Below are 23,304 nucleotides of genomic sequence, written 5' to 3'. Positions count from 1 at the left end.
CAAATTTACTACTTACTCTCCAAAGTTATTTTGAACTTTAAAGATTAAAGTCTTTTTTATTTAACAAAAAGGGGGAGAAGTGTTAAGGTGTTAAAGGGGAGAAGTGTTAAGGTGTTAAAGGGGAGAAGTGTTAAAGTAAGGGGGGAGTAATTTCAAACTTGATTTCAAAATCTTAAAATTACTCAAATGTTTTGTTATATCAAAAAGGGGGAGATTGTTGAAAACATTTTGATGTTTCGATATAACAAATTAAGTTAAATGAATTTTAAGATTTTACAAAAGATTTTCTAAGTATATTCGATGTAATTATTCGAATATCAAAATATTACTCCAAGTGTTTCAAAGTTCATTTTAATCCTTACTAAAGTGTAAAATTGTGTTTTATACTTAAACTTTTTTTAAAACAATTTTACAAAGTATTTCGAACCGTTTCAAAGCCAAGAAAAATCAGATTGTCCAGGGGTACAGATTCACCCCAGGGGGTACAGATTCCCCCCAGGGGATACCGATTCCCCCCTGTCTAACGGTCAAAAACAGATTGCACTTAGGGAACCGATTCCCCATGGGGGGGTACCGATTCCTCCCACGCTCCAAGCTGTTTTATTAATTATTTCTCATCTCCAAACGACTCCAAAACATCCCCAACGGCTATATACAACTTCAAACACATTCCAAGCTATAAATACAACCTAAGGACACTTGAAGATGCAAGAGAACAACCATCCAAGCAATCAAACACAAGAGAAGAGTTTTTCATTTTTATTTCATATTTCTCTTGTAAATATTTTGTTCTTGTGAGCTCAATCTTGTAAACACCTACCTTAGAGAGGTTTTCTTGTTTACATCTTTTATCCTTTTGTAAAGGGGAAAGGTTCTAGCTTAGCTCGTGTAAAAGCTAGGGAAAGGTTCTAGTTTAGCCCGAAAAAACTAGGGAGTTTGTAAGGTTACTCTTTATCCTCAAAAGAAAGAACAAATTAGTGAATTTGTTGGAAAATCCTTGGTGAGGAGCTAAGGTAGTGGACGTAGACTTTAGTTGAGAAAGTCGAACCACTATAAATCGCTGTGCAATTCTCTATCTTTCAATCTCCTTACTCCCTAAACACAAAACCGTTCCGACCCCTATTTGCAAACCATTCCGGTTATCGATTCGAGCTTCCGAAAATCCCAACAATTTTCTTTAAAAATTTTAATTTCATAAAATTTATATAATTTTTTTACAAAATTGAAAAGATAAATAGGTTTAATGAAATGGTAAAATTTTATTTTAACCCCTAAACTTCATATAAAATTCTAATTATGGATTTTTTTGTAAATCTAAAATAGTTTAAGTATAAATTTGTAATTTAACATTCGTAGATTTTTTTTATTCAACGACAGAAGGATGATATTTTTGAAAGAAATTTTTTTAAGGGCATTTTAATTTAAAACGCCGGTAATCTAACAATACCTAAGGAATGTGTAATCACATTCCCGATAATATACCCCAAAATACTACTGTTGGTAATAAAAATTACCGGGGCTGAGAATGTTGGCCAACCAAACGGGGGAATAAGATTCATTCCCTCAGATTACCTGAATCAAACACCCCCTTAGCTCTATCTCGATTTACTTTGTTTCGCTTCAGTGATAAAGTTGAGGAAAAAAAACGACAAGAGTGAGCATATTGAAGTATTAGCTGTGAGCTGGCAAACAATATGGTTGTGGTGAGCTGGCAAAACGGTAATGGGTCCCATTCAGTGAAATCATCAATGAAGAATATACTCCTTTATAATTTATAGTTTCATCTTTATGTATTTGTAAAACTTTCGACATGCCCTGCAAATTCTGGCTTCACACCCGTTTGCCACCCTACTGTTTTCTCCACTGTCTAGTAATCAAACACGGATGGGTTGGAATGGACGAAATTAGCTCGTTTGAAAGCAAAACGGATTGATATGTACCAATCTTTGGAGCCAAATGAACCCACTCGATTGAGTAGCTCCACATCTTCCATTTAACATGGTATTGTTGCTTTTTTTTTTGTTTCATTTGTGTACTGTTTTCTCTTCGATGGCATACAACTAACGACAAGCTAAAAAACAAAACAAACACAACTGAAAACAAGGCCAAAAACAATGGATTGCATCCAGGAAACCGGGGCATATGCATTGCTATCCAATTCAAATAATATAGAGCTTGAAGACCCCATTTATTGTCATATTAAATTACAGAAGAGCTACCTTATAGTCCAGAGGGTGGAATCTCTCTTGCTTGATTTTATACTGAGAAAACTCTGACTTATGGATACTCAGAAAGAATTTCAAATTATATTACCAAGAACGGAATTGAGCTGTGATGAAATTTAATGAATCGAATTGAGTTTTGATATCTACAGAACATTCCGACATTGATGTTTGAAACATTGTTGATGGATTTGCATTTCAAGGAATATATGATGGCAATATGAAAAGAAAACATAAATTCTTATACCTAATTCAATAATATTGAAACCATGTGCACGAAAAGCAAGCATATGCATGGGCTTCCAACCATCTTTGAAGGAGTGGAATATGTTAAGCAATGGCTTTTCTCATCACATGGGGATGGGCCAATGTTGCAATTATTAATCTTTGGGGTCTTTTGGTCAAAAGGGTCTCCATGCTTTCTGTCTTCAGCAGCTTTTGTTTTGGCTCTGTTTTTGCATGAGAGAATTGCAATAATAATTAGGGTAAACTACCTATTTGGTATACTTATTTTCTATTTTTGTTTTAATCATCCAGAAAAAATTTAAATCATATTTAACCTTTTTTTTTCAATGATTAAACTTAGCAATAGGGTACTAAAATAGTCAAATTTAATAACATGGTATTAAAATAAAAATAAAACTTAAAGATAAGTATAATTTAAAGAAAAATAATTAGGTGACTACAAATGGATGAATACACATAGCTAGTTTACCCTGATAGTTTTAGAGGCTAAATTATGCTTTATCCTTTGCATTTTAACTGACATGCATGATAATTCTTTTATGGAAAGTGTTAAATGTAGAAAGAAGATAGAAGGTAAAAAGCCCTAATGCTAAATTGGAACCCATGAAACAAGATCAATCAAAGATTGTAGCACCCCCCAAAGATGGAAATCTAGTTCAGATTCACTCTTTTTCTTTTTTTGCCGGGGGGGGGGGGAACTAGTTTTATCTAGAACACTAATGCAAGGCTAACAAGGCTTGGGTGCTAAGCAAATTTGGTACAGCTTTAACTGTAATCTAATCAACTTCTGTTATCAAAAAGCTTTTCTCATTTTGTTTTAATTTAAAGGTTAATTATGTTTTTCACTTTAATGGCAGATTCCAAATCAACTAACAATCAAACAAGGAACTAGACACCATAACCACATCAATATCCCACTTAGCTTCGTTGCATTAGAAGATCCTAACTTCCCACTGAAGAGAATTAAAGATCACAGATTTTCTTCTCTGTTTCCTTCAATGTGCTTCATTTATCGAAAAAGAAAATCATTTACTTGCATGCAAATGCACTCTGGTAGGTAGGAGTTCAAGTTTGAGGTTTGAAGTTGAAAATTTTGAAGTTTGAGGTAAATATGGCTACTAAAAAGAGTTGAAATTTGTTGCTGCAATTCAATTTTGTTTACTGGTTCTCTGCATTTGGAATTTGGGTTTAAATTCTTATTGGATTATATGTTTTCTTTCAGGTTCAAGTTTAGATAAAACCAGATATTTGCAGATGTTTGGAATCCAAATCTGGGGAAAACATCAAAAAATTCCTTGAAGAATGCCCTTCAATCCCAAGGTAAAAGCTTCTTATTTCTCAAACTATCTTAATTGTTATTTCATTTTTTAAATGATTATTCAAAAAAAATATTATTTTTAAATTGTGTGACAATCTGACTTTGACAGTCTGTAAATGGAAGACCAGCTTAGAACAGTCCAAAACCTTGAATTAATTAAACTCACCTTAAATAGTCTCGCCGTATGCTTGTTGACGTAGAGAATTATTGTATTGTAGCCGATCACAAAGGATACGATTTTTGTTTCCTTTGGCCATTTCTGAATACAGATTCCACATAAAGACAGGGCGGTTTTGTTTCTGGGTTGAGACAATTTACTGAAGAAAAAAATGTTGGGTGGATTTAGCACTAAACAATGATCAGTTTGTTGATTGCAGGCAATGATCGCACGTTCCTAAAAGTTTGGTGGTCCTTGTGCCAATAGAAGCCTCATTGTCAAACCATTTGAATGGAGAATAATAAGTGGTAGGGGAGCTGAGATAAAGAAGCATTTTTTTATATTTCATGGTATTGTTTCTAGCAATTTGCTTTTGGAGAAGGAAGCTCGGAGATGGGGACTGACGGTGGAGATGAGCAAATGCAAGAGCCAGCAAACTGTGAGGAGAGGATTTTTGTTTCGGTTCGTTTGCGGCCTCTCAATGGGAAGGAAATCGCTCGGCACGATGTATCGGACTGGGAATGCATCAATGATAACACTATCATATACCGGAACAGCCTTTCGGTTTCCGAGAGATCCTTGTACCCAACTGCCTATACATTTGGTAAGAGTTTCGTATTTCAGTTTATGTATATTTGATTGCTGTCCTCAGTCTCTCCTCACCTTTGCTGTCCATAGTAGTATTTTGAAGTTCTTTTCCTATATACAATTTGTCACAAACTATAAGTCTAACGTGATGATTTTATAGCCACTTTTCGGACTATATCGTGTCTTAATCTCGGGCATAGAATGTTGCTTGCCTAACGTGATGATTCTTGTTAGTGAAATTTATTTGCATTTTATCATGCATGAAGTTGACATCAGTAGTTTCTCATTGATTTGTCCTTCTTTCCGATTCACGGGTGTGCTGCTGATTTCAGACAGAGATTTCAGCTCTGATTGCCCAAACCAGCAGGTGTATGAAGCAGGAGCAAAGGAAGTTGCTCTTTCAGTTGTTAGCGGTATAAACGATAAGGGCGTCCGTTTCCTTTCCTTTTTTTTTTTTTTGGATAATTCAGATTTTATTACCCAAAATCACGGTTCAGTTACAACCAATCAACAACAAAAGAATAAAAAATAAGCAGCCTATACAAAAAATGATTGGTTAGACTATACCAAACATTACAAAGCTTTAAGTTAGTACCATCAAGTCTATTAATATTAGTCCCCTAAGACGGATTCCATCGTCTTTAACATCTTTGACCAAGCATTCGACCGTTCTATACCGTCCTTGGAACATTCTCTGATTTCTTTCCTGCACAAAGAGTAGATAAAAGCAGTCCAAGAAATTTTCAAAATGGTAGTAAGCAGGGACCTCCCTTTCCATAATGAACATGCCTTTGAAACTATTTCTTCCTATGATAAGGATGAGGTCTTCATCCCATTAAGATTCAAAATAGAACTCCAGAGTCCCACTGCCAGAGAACATTGCGAGAAGAGGTGATCCGTCTCTTGAGAGTTGCTGCAATTAACACAGATTTTCAGTGCAAATTCCCATTCTAAGGAGTCGGTCTCTAGTAGGCAACTTGTTCATTAAAGCCATCCAAGCAATCAAACTATACTTTTGAATATGCAATGGGAACCAAATAAGTTTATGCCATGAAACTTTTTGCCTTTTGAAACGAATCAAGTCCCATATTTCCTTAACATGCAGAGAACCGGCTGAAAAAATTGGAAGAGCTTCAGTCCTTGTTTTTAAAATTCTGTTGATACTCCAACTAACATTTGCACCAGCTTGGAAGTGCCAAAAGTCCTTGTTTCCTTTCCTTTTGGATACCTCTATAAGGCTCTTTTTTGACTCCCCATAATTTACTGGTCTCCTTTGCCAAATATTTTTCAGCATGTGTTTTTGCATACGGACAAACAAGCAGCGGAAAGACGTATACGATGACCAGAATCACTGAGTATGCCATGACATATATTTATGACTACTCACAAAGGGTAATGAAGATGTAACATTTTTCCACTCACTTGTGGTTATACTATTCGATTGTATTCCTCTCTTTGACTAAAAACATACTGTATTTTTTTCTGTAGCATAAAGAACGAGAGTTTATCCTCAAGTTCTCGGCGTTGGATATTTACAATGAATCTGTCAGAGACCTCCTTAGTGCAGACAGCACACCCCTTAGACTTCTCGATGATCCGGAAGTAAGTTACATTGTCACATCACTTTTATTAGGAACTAGTTATTTTATGGACTGTCTCGCTAACGAATAGCTGATTTGATAGAGAGGGGACAGTTGTTGAGAAACTCACAGAAGAAACGCTGCAAACTGGAGTCATTTTAAAGAGCTTATACCTGTGTGTGAAGGTAAGAAAATGCCTTAACAAGTTTCCCTTTAACTCGATCATGACCGTGTATTTAAGCATGTCTCGATGCATATTGGCAACTCAAAGACAAATAGGAGAGACTTCTCTTAATGAGACAAGCTCTAGATATTGAGAGTGGTATTTGCATGTAAAAAACCTTTAGATTGTTCACTCAACAATGATATAATACTACTACTATATTTTACTGATTCATCTTTTGTATTCTTGTTACTATGTCACTCACAGACGATCGAAAGTTTGCGCGAGAATTTTTAGGCAATCACATAGGAGGCTGTCATTTCTTTGGAGTGTATCTCCCATGATAATAAAATGGTGGAAAATGGACAAGTTCTTAACCCCGCTTCTGTTGAAAGTCAGCAATTTTACAATTGATTTCAAAACTTTCGGTGGAAAGTGTGCATATTAAATGCGCCGAATTAATTAGTCAAATTGGGATGGTTGGGCTGCAGATTTTGTTGAAAATGTGAAAGGGTAAAATACCAAATTTAGTCACTTTACTTTTAGGGTATTTACAAGATTAGTCCTTAAGTTTCAACTATAAATACCCTAGCTCATTTAGCTTCAAAACCATCCCAAAGCATTCTAGCTTTCTTCCAATACTAGAGAGAATTTAGAGAGTTTCTTGAGAGTTATTTTCTCTTTTTTATCAAGAGAGAATTATCATTGTTTTCTCCTTGGTAGATCGAGAGAAGTTGTAATTCCTATTTTCTCATAGTGAAATTCTTCTATTGTTGCCCGTGGTTTTTACCATATATTATTTAGGGGTTTTCCACGTAAATTTTGTGTCTCTTTTATCTTCAATTTTTATTTTCTCAAATTATCAGTTGCGTTTTTGCTCTATCCGATAGCCGTCTTCCGCAACAATTAGTATCAGAGCCAGATTAGAGTGTGTAATATCTGCTTATTGTCTTTGTGATTGCCACCAAAAGGTGGATCTTCCAATATAAGAAAGTAAGAAGTTATTACCCATTCTTTGAAGGTTCTAGAGAACTATTCACGATAGTGAAATAGTAGGAGCTATCCGTAAAAGAAGCTATGGCAACGAAATTTGATATTGAAAAATTCAATGGGAGAAATTTCTCATTGTGGAAATTAAAGATGAAGGCCATCCTGAGGAAAGACGATTGTCTACCAGCTATCAGTGAAAGGCCGGTAGATTTCACAGATGACAACAAATGGATCGAAATGGACGGGAATGCTATGACAAACTTTCATCTAGCATTAGCAGATGAAGTATTGTCAAACATCGAGGAGAAGAAGACAGCTAAGGAGATATGGGATCATCTCACCAAATTGTACAAGGCCACATCGTTGTACAATAAAATTTTCCTTAAGAGAAAATTGTACACTCTCCGTATGCCAGAATCTACTTCAGTGACGGAGCACTTAAATACACTGAGCACTTTATTTTCTCAGCTTACATCCTTAGGCTGTAAAATAGGAGAACAAGAACGTGCTGAACTTCTACTTCAAAGTCTACCAGATTCGTATGATCAACTCATCATCAACTTGACAAACAATAATGGCACTAGTCTAGTCTTCGATGACGTTGCAGCTGTTGTTCTACAAGAAGAAAATCGGCGCAAGAACAAGGAAGACAGACAAGTAAATCTGCAACAAGCAAAAGCATTGACAACGATGACAACGATGAGAGGGAGATCAACAGAACGTGGACAAAGCAGCAGTCACAAACATGGTAGATCGAAGTCGATGAGCAAGAAAAATTTTAAAGTGCTACAACTGTGGAAAGAAAGGTCACTTGAAGAAGGATTGTTGGAGTCTAAATAAAAACTCCAACCCACAAGGCAATACCGCAAACACTTCAGATGATGGAGATGCTCTATGTTGTGAAGCGTCAACCACCGTGGAAGGCAGAAAAAGATTTGTAGATATATGGCTTATTGATTCGGGAGCAACATATCTCATGACCTCAAGAAGAGAATGGTTCCATCATTATGAACCTGTCTCAAGAGGATCTGTGTATAGTTGCAATGATCATGCCTTAGAGATCATTGGCATGGGAACCATCAAATTGAAGATGTATGATGGAACAATTAAAGTTGTTCGAGATGTGCGGCACGTGAAAGGCCTGAAGAAAAATTTATTATCCTACGGATTGTTGGATAATAATGCAAGCAAGATTGAAACACGGAAAGGAATCATGAAGGTGTTCCGTGAAGCGCTTGTGGTACTGAAAAGGAGAAAAGATAGCAACAAACTTGTACATACTAAAGGGAGAGACTTTGTTAGAAACAGAAGCCTCTGTTGCCTCATGTAGTTCAGATTCTGCAATGCTATGGCATTAGAAACTTGGACACATGTCAGAACAAGGAATGAAAGTCCTTGTGGAGCAAAAACTACTTCCAGTCTTAATAAATGTATCACTTACTTTGTGTGAGATTGCATAACAAGTAAGCAGCACCAGTTGAAATTCAATACGTCAAATTCTAGAGGCAAAATTGTTCTAGAATTGGTTCATTCTGACGTATGGCAAGCACCAGTTACATCCCTAGGTGGAGCAAAATATTTTGTCTCATTTATTGATGACTACTCCAGGAGATGTTGGGTGTACCCTATTAAGAAGAAGTCAGATGTGTTTTCAACTTTCAAAAACTTCAAAGCGTGGGTGGAACTTGATTCTGGAAATAAGATCAAGTGTTTTAGAACAGATAATGGAGGAGAATACACAAGTAAAGAATTTGATGACTTTTGCATGAAAGAAGGCATCAAAAGACAATTCACAGTGGAGAACACTCCTCAACAAAATGGGGTGGCAGAGCGGATGAACAGAACCTTGTTAGAAAGAACAGAAGCAATGTTGAGGGATGCAGGCCTAGAAAAATCTTTCTAGACAGAAGCAGTCAATACCGCCAATTATTTTGTGAATCGAGCTCCATCAACTGTAATAGAGCTGAAGACACCAATGGAGATGTGGACTGGTAAACCAGCTGATTATTCAAACCTTCATATATTTGGAAGTATTGTGTACGTGATGTACAACTCCCAAGAAATCTCAAAGTTGGATCCAAAATCTAGGAAATACAAATTCTTGGGGTGTGCTGATGGAGTCAAGGGGTATCACTTGTGGGATCTCACTGCCCGCAAAGTGATCATCAGGCAGAGATGTTATCTTTGTAGAAGATAAACTAAAAAGAAAAGAAGAAGATGGTAGCGCTGAAAAGTCAGAGACTACACAGATACGTGTGGAAAAGGAGGTTGAACAAGGAGATTCTTCTGAAGCAGAACCAGATCATGATGAACAAGAACCAGAAAGTTCTGAAGCTCCAATAACTCGTCAATCAGATCGTGTGAGATGACGTCTCAACTGGAACTTGGATTATATTATAGAAGGTAATGTTACATACTGTCTTTTAACAGAGGACGGTGAGCCATCAACATACCAGGAGGCAATAAACAACTCAGATGCTTCACTGTGGATGATGACGATGCAAGAAGAAATTGAAGCCCTTCATAAAAATAATACATGAGACCTTGTGCCACTACCACAAGGAAAGAAGCCAATTAGTAACAAATGGGTCTTCAAAATCAAGCGAAATGGTGACGATCAAGTGGAGAGGTATCGTGCAAGACTGGTGGTAAAAGGATATGCTCAAAAAGAAGGTATTGATTTCAATGAAATATTTTCTCCTGTGGTTCGACTAACAACAGTTCGAGTAGTTTTGGCAATGTGTGCTACATTGAACTTACATCTAGAGCAACTAGATGTTAAAACAACTTTTCTTCATGGAAATCTTGAAGAAGAGATTTACATGCTCCAGCCTGAAGGTTTTGAAGAAAAAGAAAATAAGAACTTGGTTTGCAGGTTGAACAAATCTCTGTACGGTCTAAAGCAGGCGTCGAGGTGTTGGTATAAGAGATTTGATTCATTCATTATGTTCCTTGGATACAACAGACTTAATGCAGACCCTTGTGCTTATTTCAAGAGGTCTGGTGATAACGATTTTTTTTATATTGTTGTTGTATGTGGATGACATGTTGGTTGCAGGACCCAACAAAGATCATATTGAAGAACTGAAGGCACAACTGGCTAGGGAATTTGAAATGAAGGACTTGAGATCAGCAAACAAGATTCTAGGGATGCAAATTCACCGAGACAGAAGTAATAGGAAGATTTGGCTTTCACAAAAGAATTACTTGAAGAAGATCTTGTCACGATTCAGCATGCAAGATTGTAAGCCAATTTCTACCCCTCTTCCTATTAACTTCAAATTATCCTCCAGTATGAGTCCTAGCAGTGAAGAAGAGAGGATGGAGATGTATCGAGTGTCGTATGCATCAACAGTGGGAAGTTTAATGTTCGCTATGATATGCACAAGACCAGACATTGCACAAGCAGTGGGAGTGGTTAGTCGGTACATGGTGAATCCAGACAAAGAGCATTGGAATACAGCAAAGAGGATCCTGAGATACATCAAAGGGACCTCAAATGTTGCATTATGTTACGGAGGATCAAACTTACTAATAAATGAGTATGTAGATTCTGACTATGCAGGGGATTTGGATAAAAGCAAATCTACTACAGGATATGTGTTCAAAGTTGCTGGTGGAACTGTAAGCTGGGTTTCAAAATTACAGTCAGTTGTGGCTACATCCACAACAGAGGCAGAATATGTAGCAGCTACACAAGCCAGTAAAGAATCAATTTGGTTGAAGATGCTATTGGAGGAGCTTGGGCACAATCAAGAGTATGTCTCTATGTTTTGTGACAGTCAAAGCGCCTTGCATCTAGCAAGGAATCCAGCATTTCATTCAAGGACAAAGCACATACGAGTTCAGTACCATTTCATTCGTGAAAAGGTGGAAGAAGGGACGGTAGATATGCAGAAGATTCATACCAAAGACAACATAGCAGATTTCATGACGAAGGTGATCAATGCTGATAAATTTACTTGGTGTCGATCCTCCTGTGGCCTGTGAGAGACGTAAGCAACGTGAAGGTAAAAGATAGAAAGAATAGTGTAAAGATATGATTGTTCCAATCTAATATTCAAGTGAGAGATTGTTGAAAGTCAGCAATTTTACAATTGCTTTCAAAACTTTCGGTGGAAAGTGTGCATATTAAATGCACCAAATTAATTAGTCAAATTGGGATGGTTGGGCTGCAGATTTTGTTGAAAATTTGAAAGGGTAAAATACCAAATTTAGTCACTTTACTTTTAGGGTATTTACAAGATTAGTCCTTAAGTTTCAACTATAAATACCCTAGCTCATTTAGCTTCAAAACCATCCCAAAGCATTCTAGCTTTCTTCCAATACTAGAGAGAATTTAGAGAGTTTCTTGAGAGTTGTTTTTTCTTTTTTATCAAGAGAGAATTATCATTGTTTTCTCCTTGGTAGATCGAGAGAAGTTGTAATTCTTATTTTCTCATAGTGAAATTCTTCTACCGTTGCCCGTGGTTTTTACCCTATAGTATTTAAGGGTTTTCCACGTAAATTTTGTGTCTCTTTTATCTTGAATTTTTATTTTCTCAAATTATCAGTTGCGTTTTTGCTCTATCCGATAGCCGTCTTCCGCAACAGCTTCAAGGTATATATGATTTATTCTCATTAGCTTATGCGACATAGGTGATAAACACCCTTTTTAATTGAAATATGTCGTGAAAGGCATATGCTGAGTCAGGAGATGTGCAAGAGACTTACCAGTCAAGAAAGAGAGAATCTCTTCCTTAAATGGGGCATCAGGTTGAACACGAAACACAGGAGGTTGCAGTTGGCTTACTACTTGTGGACCGACTGTAAAGATATTAGATATGGATCACGTTGCCGAGAGTGCTACGGTTGTCGCAAAGTTTGTTGGGTTCGTAGACCCAGAGAAGACTTTTAAGGAAATGTTTGGACTCAACTTTACTGCAGGACAACAATCAAGCAAGAGAAACTATAGCTTGAAACGCATTCTATTGTCTTTCTTATAGGTGTTTAGATTATCCCCATCGATTTGTTTCATACTTGTATATATATATATATATATATATATATATAAAGACCGGTTTTGAGTTTTCTCTGTCGGGCCAAATTTAACATTAAATACAGAAATTAGGATCTAAATATGATTTTAGCCCCTTTATTATGCAGAATTTTAATATTTAATACTTTTACTTTGTAGTGTTGTTAGTAAGTGCAAATCTATAATATCTTTAGCTACTATCATTAAAGTGGTGATATGGAATACCTTTTAAATAATCTTAAATATTTGGTTGATATGAAAATTTATTAGTAATGGCATATAACTAATTAATTTTTTATATGCATTAACCATATGTGACTAAAATTAATTAATAAGTTTTTTATGTGCATTAACCATATGTGACTAAAATTAATTAATAAGTTTTTATGTGCATTAACCATATGTGACTAAGTAATAGTAAAACACGAATCAAGTGGTCTCTGTAATAAAAGAATTATTGTTATTTCTTTAATATTCGATGTGTATGAGCGTACAAAAAGTGACGGAACTACTAAGGCCTTGGGAGGGGTGTGGCCCCCAATCCAAAAAAAAATTATGGGATAATTATGAAATTGTCCCCTCCAATTTTAGAAAAAAATATATTTTTTATCCTTAAGCATGAAATACTGACTCCGTCCCTTCTCATTTATAAATTGAAGCATTAAGTAATAATTTACTCTCGATTTTTTTAACAACTTAAAAAAGAGTAGGATTTGGACTTTAAATAAAATGTGTTAATATCACTTAATTATTAAGACAATGAAATTATATATCTAATTTTTTCATTTATAATTATTATAAACTTAGAATTAATGTTTATACCAAACTTCAACTGACGTAATTTAATAAGCGTGGGTGTTTGATACATTAATCATATACTTTTTTTAACAATATACATTAATGATATTTTATTTTATGTATCATCAATGAACAAAATCATAGTACATCATAAAAATATATTTAATTTTAATATATTATATGATGATAGGTCATCATCAAATTTATTAACAAAAACATGAAATTATACATAATCGATGCATCAAATATTAATGCATTTAGTAATGAAGTAAAATTGGATTATATATACCTCATAAGAAAGTGATGGAAGAAAAAGGAAACAATACTTCGTCTCTACCAACTCGAAATTTTATTGGATAGTCAGAGTCAAACGTGCACGAATTAATGCAAAACATCTAGTGCATGTGTGTGTGATGAAGTTTAGGGTAAAAATGAAGTATTTTTTTAACATGATTCTATCAACTTTCATCATTATATATGCAGTAAATCTTGTTGATCACAAAAACAAAACAAAAAAGTTATCGACTTTGAACAGTTAGATTCATCGATCGTCCTCATAGAGGAAATTGCTATAATGAAGCTGGGCCGGGGATGATTAAACTCAATTTACTTTGAGCAACTCGTTTTCAAGCACAATCCATGGAGGAGCCACACGTTCACTCTGATTGGAAATCATGTATTTTCCCAAAGAATTTCATCGGTGGTTAAATAATTATGGCTAATGAGTAATGTTGACAAACCATCCGAGTTTAATCATTTTATTATTGCTATCCGCATGCTTTTTGTGATGAACCCATTTTGCTATATATTGCCTATATATTTACCTGTGCTTTTAATTCCATTGTGGGATCGATCGAAATCGCTTTTGTCACATCATAACTGTGTTTTATTATTTTGATCTCTAAGAATTCAATTGCAAAACATTGATTATCAATGTTTTGTGGACTCAGATCGTACGTTCAAATAAAGCAATGATCCAAATTCTTTAATGAAACGTTGCAAGTAACCCTTTCACTTGCACCGACAGTTCTCCAAAAATCGCTGTAGTTGGGGGTCTTATCACGCTTGCTAAAATGGAATAAAGGGGTTAACGCAACAAGAATTGGACTTTTCTGACAAAAGTTAGTATGCAATAAAAAGCAAAATATGTAGTAAAATGAGGAACTAAAAACCAGTTTTGTTCGTGTAACGAAAACAAAAATACAGAAAGATATGCAATAAGTGGTCAATTCATATGCGTTGCAACAGGGAGATACGCATGATTTTATATTAAGAGACGAATTTAAACTTTTAAAATTTTAGGGGATGAACTTAAATTTTTTTGAACAATGTCTTATAATATTTTGATATAACAAATTAAGGCAAAATATTTTTTGACTTGATTGAATTTGTTCAAAGTTTTTAAATTCTTTTAAAAATAATTCAAAGTTCATTTAAATAGAATTTGAGCACAAAATGTTTTTCTGGATATATAGTACCGATACTGTTCTTACAATATCAATACTGCATGAACAATATCGATATTGTTCATGTGGTACCGATACCAAAGTTAAAAGAAGTATCAATATTCTATAGGTAGTATCGATACTACCAACTTGCTCAAATTCTAAAATGCAAAATAGGTATTGATACCCAAAAGGGTACCGATATTATTTTACATAGTAGTATCGATACCATGAGCATAATATGGATATTGGTCAAGCCCAACAACTAATTGATTTAAAAATAATAAAAGAAGTACCGATACTCATTAAAGGAGTACCAATACTCATTAAAGGAGTATCAATACTCCCTGTCATGGGCAGTTTTATTTTGCAGAGAAAATATCCCTAAAAGGCTAGAAACGGCCACAAACACATTCCAACCTTATTCTGTAAAAATGGAATTGGTTATAGATAAGTCTGTTATCTCTTTATCCTGTGAAAAAGAAAGAACAAATTAGTGAATTTGATAGAAAATTCTTAGTGAGGATCTAAGGTAGTGGATGTAGACTTGGTTGAGAAGTCGAATCACTATAAATCCTTGTGTCAATTGTCTATCTTTTTAGTCTCCTTACTCCGTAAACTCAAAATCTACTTCAACCCCTCTTGGCTACTCTTCGGTTGATCAATTGAGCTTCATTGTAAATCCTAACAAATTTCAGAGACAAAAACATATTTTTAATAAAAAAATATATAATAATTTTAAAAAGCAATGTGTATTGGACCCCCTACTTCAACCCGAGAAGCTAGCGGTGGCCAAATCGCATTGTGAAACCACACCATCTGCTTCCGGGGCCCCTTGAGACATCATGCCATCTATTTTCTTCCCCAAGCCAATGGCCCCATGTGTTAGAGTTTTACTTGTTTTGGGAAGTGTGTCCATTTGGAAAGGAATTTCAGGCGACTGACTAATGAACATCTGACAAATAACAAAAGGTTCAACATGTGACAGTGAAACCCTAAATGAAATATGCAGTTCAAAACTTCAACACTACCACCAATCCAGATCTTTCACCATAGGTCCTTCTCACAATGATTCTAACATCAGAAACCCTGGTTATACTTGGGTATAATAGTTTCCATTATCAATCATAGTCTCATATATATATATATATATGAAAGAGGTGGAAGGCAATCATAGTGGATGTCTCTTGAAATAAAAGCTTAACTTTCACACCTTAGAATAAAGAGTGGGAAAAAAGAGAGAGCATTGGGTTATATATGAGTGTAGTTCAAGAGTTAGGTTAAAACCATTGATTTCTTTCTTTCTCTTTCCCTTTTCAATTTTATTGAAAAAGAGTTTGGAGTGGACTGAATATTTACGATTATTATAAGAATAACATAATAGATTTTAATATGCGTAAACGTGTTTTTGAAAGTTTCAAAAGCAAAAATATCTTGTAACAATTAATAAACAAAAGCTTGGGAGGCTGGTAAGGTGTACTTCTTGGATTGATATAGACAGGAAAGAGAGAGAGAAAGGAGTTTGGAGGGTGGTCGATTTCCAGAAGGGATTTAAGATCCTGAAAGGATCTTCTTTTGCTGCTTACGCCAACTCTTGTAACCACAATTATTTTATTATTACAGGCTACTAATTATTGCATTAGATACATAAGTTCAACATGTTTGATTCCGGATTACTCGATAATTATTCTGTAAAGTTTAACCAAACGTTAAATGTATATAACCCAAGTGTTCATGGATTGCACCTTTAAAATAATCAACCTACATCACCCCTGCCTCTGTAGATTAAACTTGGATCATTTTGTTTTTTCATGTCTTAAATTTCTAGTAATTAGCTTTGGGACCGTTAACTCTTTCCGTGATAACAACATAGTATCAATAGTCAAGCAGGACCGCTAGCTTGGCCTTTCTGGTGGCATGTCTAGCCTGTTGCATTCCTGATTGCTGCTGTTGCTTCATTGTTTTAGTATTTAAGTTTTAGTTTTCGACTAACTTGTGAATATGTATTATATACGGAAAAGAACTATCTTTCTAACATTAAATGATGAACGATTATCTATTTATTTATACAATTATCTGATTGTAACACTTTTGTTAAAATTTATTAGGTTTAATAAATATATTTATTTTTTTCGGTTAGTCAGGGTAGATCTGACAAACTTGACCCGAACCCGATTATCCGAATCGACTTACCCAACTCAATACTCAATATTAACCCGAATATGATTATCAAATTTAATCAAAATCCGAATCATACCCTATCCAAAATTTAGCATACCCAATATGAACTCATATCCAATTTGACCTAAACAAAAAATAACTCAAACCGACTTACTTTTAAAGGCATAATATATTCTTTATTTTCTTAATAAAAAGATATTATTATCTTTTCAAATTTTAAATATATTCTCAATCCTATTTTGAGGGAGAAAAATAAAACTCTAAAAAAATATAGAGATGTTTCGAGTGAATCTATAACTCAAAATTTAAGAAAATATGAAAGAATAAATATATTGTTACTCTTTCGAATAAAAGGATTGTTATCATATTCATTAATATTAGGTACATCATGTTGTTATATTTCAATTTCAATTTAAAATTTTAATTCTAACTCAATTAATATCGAAATAATATAAATAAATTAGACGAGTTAGAATTATCAAATTAAAAAATAAAAAAATAAATTTACAACAAATAATATAAGAACTAATGACGTAATTTAATTTAAAGATTTTTATAATTATTATTTAAATTGAAATTAAATTTAAATTTTTAAATATGTACAATATATATATATATATCAAACGAGCACGAACCAAGTGATCTCCATTATAAATGAATTATTGTTATTTCTTGAGTATCTGAATTCGAGCACCATAAATACTAGATGTGTAAGCGTCTTAAAGTTAAAAGTTATTTTTAAACATATTTTGTATTATTCTTTCCTTATATTAATCAATATATATATATATAATCAAACGAAAATTCCTACCGAATTAACTGCCTGAAACCAATTTGATACCGGGATGACAATGTTTAATTAGTAATTTATTATTAAACATGAGAATGATAAGCTGAAACTGAAATCAGAAGTGGAAGTGAGGGTCCTTCAGTAATTGAGTTTTGTCTTTCCCTTTCCCTTTGTTTATCTTCTACGTAAAGAACATTGTCAATCAACCAACCCCTATACGCCACCTGGATTCCAATATTCCCCTCAATCAACTTTTGTTTTTTTATATCATATTTTATTCCTTCTCCATAATACATGTCGAGAAATCATTTGAGGGCCGTAATCCAAACATGAAATGACCGTAATATTCCTATAAGAAGTCACATCAATCAGTAACCTCAGCTCACGGTTTTTATCTTTTTTACTCCACTAGTTTTGAATTTGAAATTCCAAAGGGGCTTTTTTGTCAAATTAGAATAAAGCGAGAAGGCGTGAGAACCGACAGCGGCGGATGGAAAGAAGGACAGCGTGGACGGTCCTTTAGCGGCAACACGTGGCCGATGTTGTCGTCGTGTATGCCAACGTGGCTTGTGTGTCAAAAAAAGTTTAAACGGAAAAGGAGAGGAAAAATTACGACACGTTAAAGTTGGGGAACTTTATAACAAAAACAACATATATGCATTCTAATGCTAACTTAATCCTAGGGATTAGTCACGTCAAAATGAGTTCAAGCTTTTATTTATATATTAGTTTCGTTTATAATTTATAAATCAATCAAGAAAGCCAGAAAATATCATATACAATGTATCACCCTATTTTCTTTCAAATTTGTTTATATAATATGAAATTCATGTAATTTTTGTATGTATATAAATAATTAGGTTTTTTTTTAAAAATAAAGGGAATTAGTGATTTATGTAGGAATATAGGCAAAGACGACGGTACCTGGGGACAGCCATCCACCATGCGCAATCGAGCGGTCCTCCCACCCCTCCTCCCTTTTATATTCTCTTGTCTCTCTCTTTCTCATTTGTCTCTCTGCCACTTCCTAACATCTTCTTCTTCTTCCTTTGTCGTCTTCATTTCTTCATTCTATATTCTCAAAAACGAATAATTTAGCTACACGAGAATAGTTACTCCAGGTAAGCTTTTTGAATTTTCATGGAAAATCAACTTGAAGTTTCACCATTCTCCTTTATTTTGACTCAGTCACCTCCTTGCACAAGTTTCACACCGGTGCTTGTTTTTTTTTTTCATATTTCTTTGCCATTTGTTAAACCTAACCCAGAGTTCGAAATATACAAGAATATCTTCGCCTCTGCTAGTATAAGCCTTACCTCAATCCGAATAAGTTTAGAGGTAATTTTCTTGTTTGATTATGAACGTTTTGAAACTAAAAGTCTAAAACTATTCCAAGAATTGAGAGCCAAACCCTGTAATTTTTATTCTTTTTATCTGATATATCACCTGTCTATGTGTGAGAAGTGCTATGGAAATTCTCTACCAACAGACAAAGTTGACAGAGTCCATTATCGTTTGCAATGAGACAAAGACTCTGCAAGTGCTTCCAATTCAACACTGCTTTTCTTTTCTCTTTATAGATCCGATCAAACGAAACTTTTTTTTTCTTGTTTGTTTGTTTTTCAAATAACGCGTGCTTAATTGTTATAGCAACGCCATCCACCTTTTTCTTTTGCCCATTCTTCAATTCACTATACTATATATGATTATAAAATGTAATCATTAAATCTATTTAATAATATAGTAAAGCCTTCTTTCCATGATCCTTATATGCTAGAACATATTTTTCTTTAATATATTTTTAGTAATTGTTAATAATTTAGTAATGGAAACCCGGTTCTAGAAGCTATCATTTCCACCATTCACCCAACACTAGAACATCATTATCTCAAACCTCTACCTGTCCGTTTTAGATCTATCTTACAGCACGAATCGAGAGAGAGAGGAATATGTTACAAGTTCTCTCTCGGTTTTTAGCAAACCCTAGCTTACATAATTATGATAACCCTCGTCATCTTTCTAATGGGAGAGTTCATCACTTTCTTCAACCTTTCTTTTGCCCTTTTAACATTTTACTTTTAGTTTTCTTTCTTCTCTAAGGTTATTTAATTATATATTGGTTATGATATAGAGATGATGGAAGTTATAAAAGAGTGGTGAATTTGATGCAGTAGTTATGATGGAGTCAAGTACTGTCCCACCAGGATTCCGGTTCCACCCCACCGACGAGGAGCTTGTTGGCTATTATCTGAGGAAGAAGGTCGCTTCACAAAAGATCGATCTCGATGTTATCAGGGACATTGATCTGTACAGGATCGAACCCTCGGATCTTCAAGGTTCTTTTCCTTATTCTTTTGATCGATCCATAGCTGGGGTTTGTGGTTTAATTTAACCCTAGAAATTATGGATGCATGTTTACCCTAAACTTTATGTATATGTATGCGTGTTATCTGAATACTGGCGATGATGTGCAGATAGATGCCGGATCGGGTATGAGGAGCAAAAGGAGTGGTATTTCTTCAGCCACAAGGATAAGAAGTATCCGACGGGTACGAGGACCAACCGAGCAACCATGGCGGGTTTTTGGAAAGCGACAGGGCGGGACAAGGCGGTGTACGATAATAAATCGAAGCTCATCGGCATGAGGAAGACACTGGTTTTCTATAAAGGAAGAGCTCCGAATGGGCAGAAAAGTGACTGGATCATGCATGAATACAGGCTTGAATCCGACGACAATGGACCTCCTCAGGCAAGCACATTTATAATTATATATTTAATTAACTTTTTTTTCACCCCTTCAATTATCCGTTTATCAATATCTATGTCGTCCCTCTCTTTGTCAACACTAGTTATTTAATTAAAGTGAAAAAGTTTTTATTATTATCGTGATGGTCGTCCAACATTCTGAGTAGTTTTGAAAGGCTCTTTCTTGACCTAATAATGCAATGAAAGGGTTAGTCCTCCTATATCTTAAACTAGGAATATAATTTCTTAATTTTATTTGATAGTTTAATATTTTTACTTTTATGATGTTATTAACAAGTTCAAACTAATCGATGACGAAAAGTTCTGCCGTACGGCAGTCTTAATATACGGACGTTATCGAAAATGTCATTTTTTTTAACATTTCTGATAAAAAATTAACTAAAACATTATTTTTTACCTAAAACATTAATGTTATTTAATATTTTCGGTAAAATGCCCAATATTAACATTTCCGGTAGAAAAAAATAATGTTTTAGGTATCACTTTACCGGATATGTTAACAAACCCGGTAAAACGCTCAATAATAATATTTCCGGTAGAAATAATAATGTTTTCGGTAATTTTTTACCGAAAATATTAAAAAAATAATAACATTTCCGGTAACGTCTTTCCTTATTCTTATATTAGGTTGTTGCATTGTTAATTACTGTCATTCAAATGATAATATTTTTTTTTGTTACTTTAAGTATTCCACACAGACATAAATTTATTAGTAATTAAATGTGAATGACTAGATTTTTAGATTATCCTATGCAATCGAATAGCCGTAAAAAAACCATTTCATCACTTTAATAATAATAACTAATGGTTTTATATATTTTGAGCTATTAATAATATTTTTAAGTAAATATCAAATTATGTAATAATAAAATAAAAGGATTAAAGAGTAAGTTTTAAAATTATAGAGAGTCTAAAATCAGAATAAGACCATAGTTGATTATTTTTTTAATAAATTTTAAATTTAATCTTTATCCTAAACTCTAAGGAGAAAAAAAAAGGAAAATTCTCTAAATGAGTTTAAAACTCATGACCTAATACCAGAAAATAAAAATAAACAATATGACCAACTGGTCAAATCTACTTCCTCGCCATTATTAATTACATATCTTTAGAATTTATATTTACATACTATATTACATAACATTCAGCTCATTAACAATATAATTATACATTATCAATAATATCAAATATTTGAGATTTATGATTATATTAATCTTTTGTACCAACAAATAACAATATCAATAACTTAAATTTTGCAGGAGGAAGGATGGGTGGTCTGCCGTGCTTTTAAGAAAAAAAGCACCGGAGGTCAAGCCAAGATCATAGGCGGTGGGTGGGAGTCGAGCTACTTCTATGATGAACCAAGTGGTCTCAGCTCGGTGGTTGATCCAATGGAATACATGTCCAGGCAATCCCAGAGTGTTTTACCTTTGTGCAAGCAAGAGACGAGGGAGGCAGATAATTTGAACAACTTTGTTTACTCGGATCAGTTTATAGAGCTTCCTCAGCTAGAGAGCCCATCGCTGCCATTGATGAATAAGCCAAGTTCCATATCTCTCGTATCACAGAATAATAATATTAACTATGAAGAAGAAGAAGATGATCAGAAAAGAATGTTCAACAACACCAAGAAAGTGACCGACTGGAGAGCCCTTGATAAGTTTGTCGCTTCCCAACTGAGTCACGAAGATAGATATAATAATCAACAAGGAGCCTCCATCTCAAGCTTTGATGCCAATAATTGTAGCAACTCAGACATGGCGTCGCTGTGGTTGCAGAGTAGTCGAAAAGAAGGGAACACGTTGAGGGAGCTATTGAGTTCTTCAAGTTCAGATCGTGATATTGGAATATGCATATTTGAAAAATGAAGGGAGACGATGAAGAAAGCTTATCGGTTAAGTATTAATTACAAACATTTTATTTAAATAAAATATGGTTGTGAATGAGTTATGATGAAATTCTCTCTAAAGTAGCTTAAATCAGCAGTCGGAAGATAAAACCCAATATATTTTTCTCTCATCTTTAACTTGATTTTCTCGGGAACCAAACAAAATATAAGAACAATGGAATGATGGAATCTCCATTAAACAAAATACCCTAAACCCAAAAACTAAGAAAATCTGGGTGTAGGGTTAGTGGGGCCATGGTTTGTCTAGCATGCGCTGGGCAACGTGGTTCCTGTTGGGGCATGCCTAAGAAGTTGTCTTTATGGGTATATGTTTCCGTTTGACCAAATGATCATGGCTTAATTATAATTAAGAGATAATTAATTAACTTTCGGGTATAATTAGCAATCAGTGTAACGGTTGACCGAAAACAAAGCACCCTTTTTGGAGAACAATGATGCTTAACCACAGCACACTAATAAAACAAAACCAGACAACTTTTTTCATGCAAAAGATAAGGAAGAAACACAGCTTGATGAAGAGAATAACACGCGTTTTGAGCTTGAGATTTAACCAATCACAACTTTGAAATGTCATCGGGAAAAGCAACGCTTTGCTTTTTCCCGATTGAAATGACACAACAGGTTCTCGTCAATGATGTATGGATTGATAATATAGGCATGGCCAATGTAATAATCTTCTTCGGAGTTGAAACTATGGCGATCTCATTGACTTTTCATCATGCTAAAAAGGAGAAAAATACGGGTCGATCCCTTAGCTGGTCCTTCAAATCATGAAAGCAAATCCATATCAATCGAGTTTGTTTACTCGCAATGTTTCCATGTAAAGAATCATATCAAGTTTTAGTAAAGTAATATATGTGTTTACTTTTGAACTTGAATTTCTACCCAGATACTTTGGGTATTGGTAAATATAAATTTAATTTTTATTATTATTTTTTGAATTAATCACTGATATTCGATCTATTAACCGATTAATCAAGATCGGGTACTTCAGAGACGAGAGCGACCCTCCCAATCCAGTTTGTTCCATTCGCAAATGTCAAGATTTCGAACCCTTGACCTTGCAGACCTAGTGTCTCATCTCATTAGACCAACTGATTGTTGGTTCTATTATTATTTTTTATTAAATTGACC

The 23,304-nt window shown here is 34.4% G+C and overlaps 2 protein-coding genes across 2 annotated transcripts; both read left to right on the top strand.

Annotated features, from left to right (window-relative positions):
- The first annotated feature begins 4,077 nt into the window (after positions 1–4,077).
- Positions 4,078–6,571, top strand: LOC120130634 (kinesin-like protein KIN-7G). The gene is made up of 5 exons (XM_039147836.1): positions 4,078–4,547; positions 4,864–4,944; positions 5,823–5,923; positions 6,020–6,133; positions 6,542–6,571. Exons 1-5 carry the CDS (start codon positions 4,337–4,339, stop codon positions 6,569–6,571), a joined length of 537 nt encoding a protein of 178 aa, XP_039003767.1. The 5' UTR covers positions 4,078–4,336.
- A 13,069-nt stretch (positions 6,572–19,640) lies between these two features.
- On the top strand, positions 19,641–22,142 carry LOC120130803 (NAC domain-containing protein 37-like). The gene is made up of 3 exons (XM_039147959.1): positions 19,641–19,831; positions 19,970–20,244; positions 21,521–22,142. The coding sequence occupies exons 1-3, from the start codon at positions 19,672–19,674 to the stop codon at positions 22,127–22,129; spliced, it is 1,044 nt and encodes a 347-aa protein (XP_039003890.1). The 5' UTR covers positions 19,641–19,671; the 3' UTR covers positions 22,130–22,142.
- The last annotated feature ends 1,162 nt before the right edge of the window (positions 22,143–23,304 follow it).

This window comes from Hibiscus syriacus, unplaced genomic scaffold (genome assembly GCF_006381635.1).
Source record: "Hibiscus syriacus cultivar Baekdansim isolate YM2019G1 unplaced genomic scaffold, ASM638163v2 tig00110548_pilon, whole genome shotgun sequence".
Lineage (NCBI taxonomy): Eukaryota > Viridiplantae > Streptophyta > Magnoliopsida > Malvales > Malvaceae > Hibiscus > Hibiscus syriacus.
This window is presented reverse-complemented; position numbering and strand designations above follow the sequence as displayed.

Bases quoted from the DNA above. Each gene is read 5' to 3' on its own strand.
- LOC120130634 (XM_039147836.1), top strand. From the start codon at position 4,337: ATGGGGACTGACGGTGGAGATGAGCAAATGCAAGAGCCAGCAAACTGT. The intron at 5,924-6,019 runs GTAATGAAGATG...TTTTTTCTGTAG, and splicing joins TTTATGACTACTCACAAAGG to CATAAAGAACGAGAGTTTAT. The intron at 6,134-6,541 runs GTAAGTTACATT...TGTCACTCACAG, and splicing joins GACTTCTCGATGATCCGGAA to ACGATCGAAAGTTTGCGCGA.
- LOC120130803 (XM_039147959.1), top strand. From the start codon at position 19,672: ATGATGGAGTCAAGTACTGTCCCACCAGGATTCCGGTTCCACCCCACC. The intron at 19,832-19,969 runs GTTCTTTTCCTT...GATGATGTGCAG, and splicing joins CGAACCCTCGGATCTTCAAG to ATAGATGCCGGATCGGGTAT. The intron at 20,245-21,520 runs GCAAGCACATTT...TAAATTTTGCAG, and splicing joins ACGACAATGGACCTCCTCAG to GAGGAAGGATGGGTGGTCTG.